The sequence below is a fragment of the Haliaeetus leucocephalus genome, unplaced genomic scaffold, assembly GCF_000737465.1.
Source record: "Haliaeetus leucocephalus isolate CR32 unplaced genomic scaffold, Haliaeetus_leucocephalus-4.0 Scaffold234, whole genome shotgun sequence".
Classification (NCBI taxonomy): domain Eukaryota; kingdom Metazoa; phylum Chordata; class Aves; order Accipitriformes; family Accipitridae; genus Haliaeetus; species Haliaeetus leucocephalus.
Window position 1 is genome coordinate 317,094 of NW_010972670.1, and position 14,673 is coordinate 331,766.

General features: G+C 38.0%; 1 protein-coding gene across 2 annotated transcripts in view; it reads right to left on the minus strand.

Annotated features, from left to right (window-relative positions):
• Positions 1-1,880: 1,880 nt before the first annotated feature.
• The window catches only part of AVL9 (AVL9 homolog (S. cerevisiase)), a 46,178-nt gene continuing 33,385 nt past the window's right edge, over positions 1,881-14,673 (minus strand). The window contains exons 13-17 of one of the 2 annotated variants that reach the window (XR_774375.1): positions 14,242-14,359; positions 11,252-11,305; positions 9,143-9,231; positions 7,497-7,705; positions 1,881-5,147 (exon numbers count right to left, since the gene is read on the minus strand). Coding sequence is in view for 1 of the 2 variants with exons in the window: in XM_010567982.1 (XP_010566284.1) it covers positions 7,611-7,705; positions 9,143-9,231; positions 11,252-11,305; positions 14,242-14,359 (356 nt within the window). In the remaining variant the exon portion in view is untranslated. Of the gene's footprint in view, positions 5,148-6,656; positions 7,706-9,142; positions 9,232-11,251; positions 11,306-14,241; positions 14,360-14,673 lie in introns of those variants that run through there. The other variant, XM_010567982.1, reaches the window with a different exon arrangement.

Here is a 14,673-nt window from a genome sequence, read left to right on the forward strand (position 1 = left end):
TTACTGAGAACTTCCAACTTAAGTTTAAAATCTTATGCATAGTTTCTTACCAGAGGAAGAAGGGGGCGGGGGGTAAATTTGACTAGGAAGTAGGTCACTAAATTGCAGTGGCTGTGAGTCATGTTGCCTCACAGAACCTGGAAGAACTGTCCTTGATTTTTTCCATTTAGGAACATCTTTTAAAATACAGATGGTCTACGTGACTTCCTGCTAGTCTGCATTTTTTTATATATTATTTTTATATTGTTTCTAGATATTATCTGCATATTTTTGTACTTTGTATGGTCTAAGATGATGTAGTACCTTATTTAAAATTAATTTACTATTAATAATACAGTACATAAGACTAGTGGTGTTGAACAGTTCTCTAGTGACTGCTAAAGACATACTTACCATTAGTTCACTTACTTATACAACTAGTGGCTGCAGTCAGTATTCAACTCCAGAAAAAAACACAGCTGGCAAATGCTATTCTCAAGTCTAAATTCTTTCCTTGCATAATTTGAGGAGGAAACTCAGCAGGCAAAGCATTGTCATGTGCCTGGAAATGGTCACTAGTGGCCAAATTAAAGAAAGACTTCTGTAGGAACAAAGACAACAGCTGAAAAAAAAGCAGTTCTCATTTCATAAATAGAGCAAATACAATCAAAGCCTTCACAGAGTTCTAAACTAGTATCTCACTACAAAGCTTCAGCCTAATACTAGCCTATTCAACCTGTACTTGGCTTTGAAGTACATTTATGTACAAGTTTCAATGAATCAACTTTGTATGTCCTCAAGCTTCACTGTATTTGCAAAAAGTTGGCTGCTTTTCTGGTAGAAAACTACTTGAAGTTAGTTCTACATACTTTCAATTGCCCCTACCTGAAGTAATAAAAAGAAGCCATCTGGCCTCTGCTAATTTTTAATGCATCCACTTATTTTTACAGTTGTTTAAATATATACCTAATGGCAGGTTTAATTTTTGTTCTAAGGGGACTAGTCAGATCTAGGGCAGTGAATTGTGTCAAGCTTTACAGAGAAGAGAATCAGATGGATAGTTAATTTCGGGGGAAAATTTGCTAAAATTCTGAAGATTATTTTTTTAAGATTTAAAGCACTGCCTGGTTTAAAACACTACATTTCACAACATTTCTAGTTTCACTCCTCAATGCTTCTGTTATGATGCACTAGCACCTGCCACACTGCAGTGCAGACCTGCACACCACTGAACATATTAGCAGGCTAGTGGTTTTCCGCCTCTGTTTCCCATTTACAGCTACCTTCAAATTGTTTTCTCCTTTTTGATCTGGATTCCTACACAAAAGGAGCTTTAATTTAGGCAGACTCTGAATTAGGCTTGCCCTTCCACTTCATGCTCAACATTAGCCAGACAAAAGTCTGTTTAGTTCCACTCCAGAATTCCTTAAAGTATGTCCCTCCTACAACATTTACCATGAGTACAATGCAGCCAGGCAGAGTTCTTACTCATAGAGCTTATAACCTGGAGGAGGAGTACTAGCAGACCAAGTAAAATGCAGTGATCACTCATGATGCCAGGAGGTAGTCAATATGAAATCTGTACATCTTCATATACCTCCCAAGTTCTGGTATGGAAGGGGTTGGTGAACAGCCTGAACCAGGAGGTGAGAGCAAGACCTGGGTCAGTACTGAGTTACAGAAACTTTGAGATGGAAGAAAGGAATAACAGAGAAGATGGAACAAGCATGAACGTGAAAGAGAGTGATAAAAGTACCTCTGTGTGTGCCTTTCTGCCCTCCTGCTCTAGAACACATAGCTCTTCTGTGGCTTGGTCTAACTCGTGAAACCAGCTACCTTTATTTCAGCAAAGAAAAGGGGTTCAAGCATTATATGTATACCATTACTGAAGTATGACTGGTCACCTGAGGCATTTCATGACTTCATCTCTTAAAATAGTAAACTGTACTGAATACATACATGCACTCTACTGCATTAATATGACCTAACAGCCAGTAAACAGGACAATAACAGGTACTAAAAAGGTAGTGATGTAACATAGACCTTACAGTCTATTCAGATTATGTGCTAAACATGAGGCTAAATCTTGATGCTGAGATTTTATTTAGAAAGTGCAAGAGGTATGGCTAGTTAATTGAACACGTTTTTATTGAAGAGAAGAAAATTAAGAAACAATTTCCACAATTTAAGAGCAGACATACTCTTCAGCCAGGTCTTTGTCACAGCATTACACATGTCAAAATACATATACACACAATTCATTTAGAGCAGCAAAGGTCAGTAATCACAGGTCATATTAGGCAATACATTAAGCTCAGCATTATTTTTTTGCCGCTTTCTGGTATGCCTGAACTTTTAAATTCTCCACTCTGTTTCTGTGTGCATTTCATAAGTTCTCTGAATTCAGAGGTGAGACACCAATTGAGTTGGCTTCTTCAGTATTTTCCAGCTGTTTCATATAGTATGCAAGTGATGTTATTCCCCATATTGTTTTTCAGACAACAAAATACCTCTGTATCTGCCTTCACTTTAGATAACTGTTCTTCATTCAGTCTAAACATTCTTATTTGATTTTCTTTATGCTCACCTGATCTAGAAAGCAGTGCTACTTTCTTGGTGATCTAGATTAAGACAAGAAAAGAATATTTTATAGATGTTCTCTGCTACTATTGAGGCAAATAGTAATTATGCTTTCATCAGTATTAGTAAATTCAGGCAGGGAAGTAACAACTTTCTGTCAGTTGATTTTGGAATAGTATTACATGAGGAGCAATGTATGATTAGGCAATTTTGAGCCTATATAGACTCAAGAAGACAGCTAGACTTCCAAGTTCCATCACAACTGAGATTAAGCCACCTGTGTACACACAGTATGCACATATGATGTCAGTTTACAGGAAATACAGTAATCTGAGTAAGGCTCACTATTTAACTGACAGAAGTGACCCATCTCCATATTTTTTTTTATGAATCCAAACACTACTTCTGATGTTTGATAAAGAATGGGGTCAAGACCTGAAACATCACAGAACTAAAGCTCTGTGCCTGCTTTTTTAAGTCAGTTTCTCCTCTACTATAGTATTAAAGACTCAAAACACCATGAAGCAACTTGTCATACCTTTTTAATCATAGTACAATAGCGTAGTGTTGCTGCCTTTAATGAGTACTCTGCATGTTGCCCTTTTTAATGAAAACTAAATACCTGCAAGAAAGTAAAATTACACTGCATAAACAACATGATGTAAATTTATCTTTCAGCATGTTTGCACAACTACTTGCATATGGTCGGAAAAATTTTAAAAAGTTTTAGAGAATTGCAACCGTTTTCTAGACATAAGTTTCACGTAATTCACATCTGAATGTTATTCAAGGCAGTTAGTTTCTTCCTACTGGAAACAGCAGTTCACCAAATCATTCTCAGCTAGGTACAGTGACAGTTACAGTGGAAGTTTTCAAGTTTTAAAATAGCTCACTATGGCAGAGAACTGGATGTGCAGCAATTAATTTACTCAGCATCCTGATTTTGACTAAATGTCACAATCCACATGAACTACATACTATTTTGAAGTTATATCTACATCAAAATTTTACAGTCGCACTTAAAAGTTCTTACTGATACAAGGTCTGTGAGCTACTGAAGACTTTAATCAATTCACAGTGAGCAGTACCCAATAGGGAATAAAGTCACACTAGAGGACCCTCTTGTCCTAAATTTGCAAAAAGCAGCATCCACAATCAGTTTAAATGGAAGACAAATTTCAAAAAGACTGCCAGTGTATTGCAAGCAGCTATCAATATCAAACCCAGACATTGCAAATGTCTTCTGATGAGATTAGTTTCTTAAAATAATACAGCTTTTTGAGCAGACAGAACTTTAAACAGGCTGGATGTATCTATTTTTCAAGCAGCACAAGAAAAATCAAATACATTACTTGCATGTTCAATTATCAAGCAACAGTTTCTATATTTAAAAACCTGCATTCACGCCTTCACTTTTAGTTAAATCCTATCACACTAGTTTCTCTGCTTAGTAATAATTTCTACGGAAATCAGAAGCTTGTTTAGGCAAAATACTAATTACAAAGATGCTTAAAACAGATGTACAAGGTTAAACAAGTGCAATGTACTAGGACACTGATCTAAAAAATGATAATTACATTGCAATATTTGAGGAAACTGGTGTCAGATATGCACAGGAATTGAGGTTATGACACAAAAATGATTGATGAAAAATGCTGAACATTTTAGCCAAATGAAATATTAGGTCAATGATACTTAGTCTTGTGAGGTTTTGGGGACTTATATGCTCAATAGACAGTTCCTCAAATGCTGGCACATACAAAAAGCAGAGGTTGATGTCTTTGATGCCAGAAAGTTGAGAGGTGTGCTGTTGTATTACCTGTAAGTCAGTTCATGCTGCACATTGACAGCCAGACATACCTCTGCAACATACATCACAACAGAGCTGTAACAATAGCTTCACAGTTGACTCAGAGACATTATCACCAATTCATTTAGGACTCTGTTTCTTGCCGTGCAGAAATGGATGTCAGGGTCTTTGAAATAGAAGTCAACTGCCTAAACCTTTCTGAATAAGTAATAATGCTTGCACTGGAAATTTTAAAACAGAGGGGAGGAAAATAACTTGCATTTGCATTGGATTTAACTAAAGAGGTTACAAGCATTAAATTAAGAAGAGGACTACATGAGCTTAGATGAACCACAGTGGCTGCATGCCTTCCTACAGCCCAAAATTAAGTTTAAGCAAATGTCAAAGAGCAAACATACATGTTAATGAAAACACGTATTATGAAGATCACTTCATCTCCAGCCACTGCATGAGTCTTAATCACTGTATGAGTTTAAATCACAGTCCAACCTGCTAGCAGCATGTCAGTTCTTAAAAAGATTGAAAATGAATACAAGTTTCTTATTCTATCATTTGTAAATTAAGAAAAATACTCTTAATCAGGTTGTATGTTTGGCCCAACCACAGAGACAGCTGGGACAGTGGGAAAAAGACTGCAGAGAAAGATCTGTCTGGTCTTCTTGCCCATAAAAGAAATACTGTGAAGTATCGTAACAGAGTCCCTGTACAAAGCAGCAAGCAGCTGTGTATCAGCTTAGCACTGCAGAGGGCACCTCATTCTGCTTTTCCCCAGATCAATCTACAAAAAAAAAAAAAAGTCAGCTTTCCAATATCCCTGGGCCAGCGAAGGAGCCTGTGGGAGTAAGGGGAATGCAGAGAGCTAACAAATCAGCTATACAAATTAGGGGCATAGAATTCTACAGAAGAAACAGGTGAGAAGATGACAAAGACAAGGATATTGAAAAGGGATCCTTGAAGGTCCTGTTTCTATATCTTGTACATGCAAATACCAACCACTTGCCTGGCTCCTAGAACTAACCATCATGAGCTCCTACACCTAAATTTACCTAGTGTGCCTTAAGGTGCTGAAGTTAGTTTTATAGATGCTTAAATCCTTTATTCAGTCTTCACTAGAACATGAAGCCTGACCACTTAAATCCCAGACAGCAGATAATATGTTAGCCATTTCACAAAAGCAAGTGATTATTTTTGGTTATTTTCTTATCTGTGTGCTGAATCAGAAAGCTCTAGACTCATCATGAATAAATGCAGCCAGAGCTTTCACCAGAGCTTTTTCTGCATATCAAGTACTAATCTTTGAAAAGATATAAATGTCTATTACAGAGTTGTGGAATAAAACAGAAAAGAGCATCAAAAGTTTTAGGAGATACACAAATGCACGCAGAGACCAGAACAACAGCTGCAGTTGTATAGATACATTTTACTTGTATGTCAGCAGCAGTAGATTAGTAGAGCTTTACAGGCCTTTTTTGCCTTTCTCAAATGAAACTACTCAAACTAGCTGTATACTCTCAGGTTTTCCATGACCATTCTATCTAGTTTGTCCTAGAAAAAAATTAATGAAGGCTTTTAAACCAGATCCTGTGTTTTCAAATTGCTGTTTGAGGCAATAAAACTGAAAACTAAGTTGTTGGACAGTAACTACGTGACACAACTGTGGCTTTTCTATTAGCTTTTCAAATGCATCTAAAGAAATTAGAACTTAATTTCTTAAAACAAATTACATTCAAGCCTTCTTGTTTACCTCTTGTACAGCTGCTGTATTTTATTTGAGGAGTAGAAGAAATAACCATGACTTGAAATCTTGGCCCCAGAAAAGAACAAGGCAAAATGCTGACAGATACTGATGAGGCAATAAACTAAGAGCCTTTTACTACAGAAAGTTGGAATGTTTGCTAATGTAATGCAGAAAATGTTAACAGCTATCACGTGGGGATGTTAGAAGGCATATAGAGGCACACAGGTTGCAAGAAACAGGAAATAATCTCTCTCAGAATCAGGAAACGTAGGAAGTAGAATACACTTGCAAACAGAAGACACTGTGTACATGTTACATACAAAATACAGCATTATGCCTCATCTTTTCATATAAACTATTATATTTCTTCACACAAGCATACAAACTGAGCCGTTTTAGTTACTCTCTCAATTCTAGTGTTACTTTCCTTATGAAAAAAGTAGTTATCCAAACAGAACATTCCCTGAGTCAACACAGAAAATCAATATAGCTGATTTTCCTTTGGAAGCGTCTTCATAACTTTACTGGCAAAAAAACAGACCCAAAACCCTGCATGCAGAGTTTGCTACTGTGCTACTTTTAGGTGGTTTTAGTACTTTGTATTTATATGTATGTAACTACATTGGTGGTGTAATTACATCCTAATAGAGCAAGACCTCACAAAACTGTCTATGATCCAACCCCAGTTTGGGACAATTGTTTTGTCCAATACTTTTCCTGAAGAGACATCTCCAACTGGAATCCCATTCACTTCCCAGGGTAAAAACACAGCCAAAACATATGCAGAGTTATGAAGGCCTACTGCATAACATGAAGAAAACACTAATTTTGCAACTGTCACACAGATTTGGGGACACAAAGAGAGCTAAAGACAGATTAATGTGAGCAACTGTACATGGCTATAGAGGAGAAAGGGAGAAAAACCCTTAAGTCATCCACAGTCTTACTCTGCACCCTGCTGATTTTAGTTTGCAGGTGAAAGTGAGAAAGTTCCACCTGGCTTGAACCCTTTAAGGGTTTCCACCATATACTTTTTGCAGAGATGTTTACAAATCCAACCTGAAAGAGGAATCAGTATTTATACTCTGCTTATTTCTAACAAGAATTCACAAACATTTGGCTATTTGGATTGAAAAATATAACTAGTTTACATAAATATTTTCAACATCCAAGAAAATGTACAAATCTAAAGTCAAACATATTTGACTTACAACAAGCCCTGTTTGCTAATGTCTTTATAAAGGCTCAGTTTTAAGGAAAAGTAGTCATTTTAAATACAACAATTATACTGCAAATGCCAACCCATTGTATGGAGACACTCACCATTCTTCTATACTTCTAGTGAAACTTAATGGTAACATCCCACATCTGCTTGCAAACAACATATACCTTGCTTTGGTCCTTGGTAATTAGTCTACACTCCTATGTTTTGGAGTGTTCTTTTTACAGCTCAGAGAAAGCATTGCAACTGAAATATTCAGCAGCATTGTGCAAAACCATTGTTTAGTCCCCGAGGCTTTGGGTTGACTGCGTAAAAGTGGAAAACCACGATGACATAGCTGATTTCGCACTTGTGAAGGCTCCTCCAACTGATTGACCTGCATTACAAAAGAAAAGAAAGAAGGACAATAGTGTAGTGTTATCATTACTAAGCTACTACAAAGAAATATTAAAAAAAATTATTGCACAATCAGTTCTCCAATTTAGGATTTAAAATCCAAGTCCAGAGTCTGTGTCAGAAAATATTCAAAGAACTTGAACATAGTAGCTCAGCAGAAATGGCCTATGTTGTCTTTTGCCCTAGAAGGCTTGCTAGACTTAGGGCCGAAAGGCGCTCCTTGCCAACATGTACAACAGCCAAAAGAGTAGAAAGACTCTAATGGAATAAAAGAGGAAGCTAAACAATTTTTGGCCAAGCTACTGCAGAACAACTATCAGATTCTTCAATGGGTGAACTCACATTATCTCACACTGCAAGATGACAGCATGACGTTGCCCCTGTTCAAGTGCAACAAGTGCTTTTCCAGAAAATTACAGACTATTGCAAAACCTGCAGAAACTGACACAAAGTCTTCCTCTGATTTCAGCCAGCTCTGAATAGTTTCAGTCAAAGTGATATAAAAATGAGAACAGCTCAATGCAGAAGGTGGTGTTGTGGTCTCAGCATCTCCAGATTACATGAAAGCTTTTACCTGAACATCTCTCTTCCCACATTCATCTCCAGCCCACACTGGAAAAGGGAATTTACACTAATTTCTTTGTCTAGCTGCTTCTCTTTCCACTATTACATAATATACAGGACTCAATTAGCAGCTTCACCCCTCAAAACGTTACTCTGTTTTGTATGTATGTTATATACTTCGATTAAAAAAAAAATGTAACTGAGATTGTCATGGTTTACCCCCAGCCAGCAACTAAGCACCACGCAGCCGCTCACTCACTCCCCCCCAACCCAGTGGGATGGGGGAGAAAATCGGGAAAAGAAGTAAAACTTGTGGGTTGAGATAAGAACGGTTTAATAGAACAGAAAAGAAGAAACTAATAATGATAATGATAACACTAATAAAATGACAACAGTAGTAATAAAAGGATTGGAATGTACAAATGATGCGCAGCGCAATTGCTCACCACCCACTGACCGACACCCAGCTAGTCCCCGAGCGGCGATTCCCCGTCCCTACTTCCCCGTTCCTATACTAAATGGGACCTCACATGGTATGGAATACCCTGTTGGCCAGTTTGGGTCAGGTGCCCTGGCTGTGTCCTGTGCCAACTTCTTGTGCCCCTCCAGCTTTCTCGCTGGCTGGGCATGAGAAGCTGAAAAATCCTTGACTTTAGTCTAAACACTACTTAGCAACAACTGAAAACATCAGTGTTATCAACATTCTTCGCATACTGAACTCAAAACATAGCACTGTACCAGCTACTAGGAAGACAGTTAACTCTATCCCAGCTGAAACCAGGACAGAGATATAGGATGCTTCTCCAAAAAAGATATGGCTCAGATGCAAGCTGGTTTTCAATAAATTTCTTACCTACAGCTTTTCCTGTTTGTACAACATTTCTGCTAGTAGAAACCATCACATTTCCAATCTTCTTTCCACGTTCACTGTTTTGCACAGAGCTAAACAAGAGAGATACTGAAGACTGTTAGTTGACCGACTTCTTATTACTACCAGGTGTAAATAAAATACATAGTTAAAATATATATCAAAACATACACAAATTTACATAGCATACATATATATAGGTTTTTATATACATATGTATACATATATATATGTATACATATATATACGTATATAAAAATATAACATCAAGCCCATAATTCCTGCATGCATCTTACCCACATAGATCACTTAAGCTTCTCAGAGGAAGAAAAGATACTGTCAGCAAGACAGGAATCAAAACATCCAATGGTTCACTTTTATACAATACACTTTATACATTTCCTAAATGTTTACCAAAATGCATTTATGTTCTAAATTACAAACTCAGATTTGCAGTAGTTTTGAGAATTTTTAGCCCTAATATATAAGCTTTAAACAAAACAGTAATTGTTACTGGTCAGACATTATTCTTTTATCTAAATAGTTTACTTTGTATCTTGCTTTAAAATTAAATTTTTCATCAAGTACAGTTTACACTCATGCTTTTGTTAAATGCAAAAAGACGACAGACACTACCACCACCTGGAAAGAAAAGCACAAAAGCAAACAGTTTTACTGCACAAGTGTGATCACTTGAAAATAATCTCATTTAGTTTTAAATGGTAACATTCAAATCCACATTTCAGGCTTTGCAAATCCATTTATGTAAAACTTAACAACAAGGCATGCCACATTCTTTTCCCACTTTCAAAATCTTCATTGTGGATGCAAAAAGCAGAAAGAATGAAGTACACCAAGAACAAGTTTAGGCTCAGTTTGCAAAAGCAAGTAATTTTTATGAGTATCTGATAGCAAAGTCACATCTGGAAAATAAAGGCATTGTAAAAATATTTGTTATTAGAGACACGCTAAGAACTACTGGTCCTTTTACATTGATTTCAGGCTACTCAGAAGAGTTAGCATCTCCTCTGTCAAACACAAAAATAGGGCAAGTAAAAGATAGACACCTCCACATCTTTCAAATTAAGTCTTTCTATAAAGACTGTCCATTAATAATAAGAGCTGCTATCAGCATGCACCTTATTGAAGGCAATTACCTTGAAATTCATTTGCATTCTCAGTCACCATCATGGAAATTTAATCTGTCATTGGTCAGCAAAAACAACAAAAAGATTCAGCAGGCTGAAGTCTGAACCTTTTTATTCCCTAAGTTGTTCTTCTATGTTAGCATATGTTTTAGGTCTACTCACAGCATACTGAACATAACAGACTACAGTCAAGGCAGGTGCAGAATCAGCAGCACATATGTACTGCTGATTTACAGGCATCTTAAAGAACCAGTCCCTGATGTTTCATGGTCAACATAGCTAAGTGAGAAAATCTATTTTGCCTGGTGCATAAACAAGAAGAGATAGTTAACTGCAACTCCAATTCTGGCTTCAGAGCTGAACAGCTATGGGAATAACAAGCACCACCGAGTTTTAGACTTGAATACTACAGGTAAGAGCCGAGACCAACTTAAGGTTCAGTTGAGTGTGGTGTAATGAGAGATTATGTTAAACTCATTTTAAACTTCTAAATTGAAGAAGCTGAACCACGTCTCAGAACATACACAGCAAACTTCTAGAACAATGCTGTATCAAAAACCAGCTAATTAAATAAAAGAGCTGTTTTCTCCTAATAACGAGACCTCAAGTCAACATACAGAAAAACACTGATGAAAGTTTTAACAGCTTTAGTTTACAATTTAAAAATAAATATACAAAAGCCTTGTAATTGCAATGCAAAAAATCAGGGCTCTATTATGTAAAGTCCAACACAAAATAGTGCATTAGCACTGTTTTTCCCTATTTCAGGCAAATGTTCCATCTCTAGATGTGGTGATGTTTTGCAAGAGAAAGTTGAGTATAGTTTCATGTACATGGCCAATTTAAAACATTGTTTTGTTTAGTTCATCATAGCAACAGTTAAACAGTTATTAATATTTGACCACACTTTTTTAAAAAAATACAAATCAAAGTACCATATACTTACTGTGACAATCTTAACTTAACATCTGATACAGAGTACTGTCCCTGGAATGGGTGGCTAGAAGAGGAGGAAAAACCCGAAAAAACATTAAGTATTTATTTTTTCCACAGTGAATCTATACCACACGATTATTAGTTATACTCCTCTCTATGGCTTAAAAAAAAAATAAATTTGTAGGATTACTACTATATCACTTTACAGAAGGCTAGGTCCCAGTGACTATTCAACCTTAGATTTCTTATGAACTACCTGTAAGTTGCCTTCTATTTACAGACCAGATATTTACAATCTTCTCACACTAAGGCAGAGTCATCTCCTTCTAGCAACACAGAGCAAATAAAAAAAAGAAAAAAGATCCCTTAATTAGACCAAAAGAGCTTTGTAGATCGGAAGAAAAACCTTCTTCAGGCTACAGCAGCTGACAAAACAAAACTTCCTGCAGTACAGTAATAAGCCATTAACCCATAATCCCATCACCAGGGCGGGGAGTGAGCGAGCGGCTGTGTGGAGCTTAGTTACCAGCTGGGGTTAAACCACAACAGTCCTTTTTGGTGCCCAACATGGAGCATGAAGGGTTCAAGGTAATGACAGATTTGATTGCAGTGTGCTAGATTGAATTTATAGCTGTTATTGTGGTTTAGCTATTAATTGACAGGCTCCTATGCTTGCCATGGGGCTTGCTTGCCTTACTGTATACTAGGGTCTAGTGCTCATTAGTGGCTGCTTTTTGCTTTTGCTGCTTGCTGTAGTGCTTATCTTACTCTGCTGTGCCTGGGAACATTTTGATAACAGCAATGGCGATGCACCTGGGCTGGCAGATGGCCAGGGCATCGCTGCTGTACTGGACAGGCTGGAACTCCAGTCAGCTCGAGTCAAAGGGACTGTGACCTGTGGATGAGTCCATGTGGGAGCAGGTACACCTCAAAGTGTCTGTGGCCATGGTTATGTCTGTGCTGCAGCAGGTATAACTCTGAAGCGATTGTGGCCCAAGGATAAGTCCATGCTGGAGAAGGTACACCTCAAAGCACAAGTGGCTGTGCGTGAAGTAATGCTAGAGCACCTCAAAGCATGTGGCCATGGATAAGCCCACAACAGAGCAACTACACCCCTAGAGGGACTGCAGAGATAGGTAAGGCCATGTTGAGTAGGTTCACTCCTGAAGGGACTGTGGCTGTGGGTAGGGCCACCCTGGAGTAGGTATATACCTGAAGGGACTGTGGCCCATGGATAAGGCCACGCTGGAACAGGTGCACCTCAAAGCGACTGTGGCTGTGGATAAGTCTATGCTGCAGCAGGTATATCCCTGATGAGACTGTGGCTCATAAATAAGGTTCCACTTGGAGCCGATACACCTGTAACAGACTGCAGTCTGTGGATAAATCCAAGCCAGAGCAGGGGCAAGGGGAGTTCATTGCAATGTTAAACCCTATGGTCTGGTCCAAAGAGACCAGGGGTGGAGATTGTAATGGAAATACTTTTACATTGTTGTAACCCATGATTTGAGTTGCATGTTATAGGAATTACTATAGCAGGAACCACCTGAACCAACGGAGGACAAGCCTTACAAGAAGCAGCGCAAGTGCAGCAGTGACCTGACCTGAGCTGGCTTTGGTGCCCAATAATTCCACCTGTCCTGTCCTGAGGGCCCACCATAAGAGATGGAGCCCAAAGTCAAGGACTAAATTAACTCAGTGGACATTTTGTGGACATTTCTGGACATTCTATGGACATTTTACAAAGTTGGTAGACTAAGGGAATGATATCTGTGTATTACATTGAAGGATGGGAAGAGGGGTGGTGGTTAGTGAGGATGTATTGGATAGTGTGGGACCTGAGCGTGATGTAAATGGTATGGAATAAGGGGTGGATATTGTCCTGGTTTCAGCTGGGATAGAGTTAATTTTCTTCCTAGTAGCTGGTATAGTGCTATGTTTTGGATTTAGGATGACAATAATGTTGATAACACATGGATGTTCTAGTGTAAGTACTGCTCAACAACAACTAAGTAAACAACTTTCCAGCTTCTCATGCTGCCCTGCCAGCAAAGAGGCTGGGCTGCGTAAGAAACTGGGAGGGGACACAGCCAGGACAGCTAACACAAACTGGCCAAAGGGATATTCCATACCATATCATGTTGTGCTCAGCATATAAACTAAGGGGAAAGCTGGCTGGAGAGCTGGTGATCGGGAACAGGCTGGGCATCAGTCAGTTGGTGGTAAGCAATTGTTTTTCATTTGCATCACTTCTTTTTCTTGGGTTTTATTTCTCTCTCTTTTTGTTATTTTCCTTTTCATTATGAGTTATTATTATTTTATTTTATTTCAATTATTAAACTATTCTTATCTCAACCCACGAGTTTTCTCACTGTTACTCTTCCAATTCTCTCCCCCATCCCACCAGGGGGAGTGTAGGGGGAGTGAGCGAGCGGCTGTATGGTGCTTATTTGCCAGCTGGAGTTAAACCACAACACCCATGCTAAGCAAAACACATGCACAGCCAACAGTGTTACCAAGTCTAGCATCATCTAATCTTTGAGTGAAAATACACATAAAACAATCCAAAGCATAGAAGATGCAACATAAAACAGCCAACTCCCCTCCATCCCCATCAATGACAACCTTGGACACAACTACTCCCTGCACACCTGGAAGCAATTAATAAAAAGCAGAACCATCTGAGGACAATTCCCAAGGAATGACAAACTTTCTACAGCTGGGGACAGCCAACAATCAACTTGAACAAGTTTCACTTCTCCTGACTCTGGATATATTTTTGTTCATAAAACTATAGCCCAGAATTAGAGTAAGGTATTGAAGAACAGAAATTCTTTCTTTCTGTACTTACAGAATAGGGCCCCAAAGTTTCACCCTCAGGGCTTTACAACAGGAACAAGGGCAATGCTGTAATTCTACAGAACACTGTGCCTGACTATGCATACTAGGAGCTCTCCATGTTAAATGCTAAAAAAAAAAAAAAAAAAAAAATTTCCTTACCTAGAATTTACCTCTGCAAGAGCTGAATGCTTGTTGCTATTCCATACTCTGTAGTTGTGGGTATTTTTCCAGGCTGCTACAAATGCTGTTCCAAAGTCTGACAAAGTCTTTTCGTTGTCTGATAAATTAAAAAAGATGAGAATTCGCAGCAATTCATTAGAGATGCAATACAAGACAAATTACTTTTTTTTCTTGTAAAAAAAATTAAAATTTTCCAGGCTCTTACCAAATCAAAGACGCTTAAAGCTCTAGTACTAAGAACTGGGCACTTAAAAAATGTTTTTTTATTTTAATTTTAAAGTGTCCCAAATATACAATGCCAGGACAAGAGGGAGGAAAAAAAAAAGCTTAAAAACCTCCACTTTTCTTATTTTTAATTAATTTATAAAGTTCTAAGTAAAGAGCTCAACTGGGGGGGGTGGGGGGGTGGAC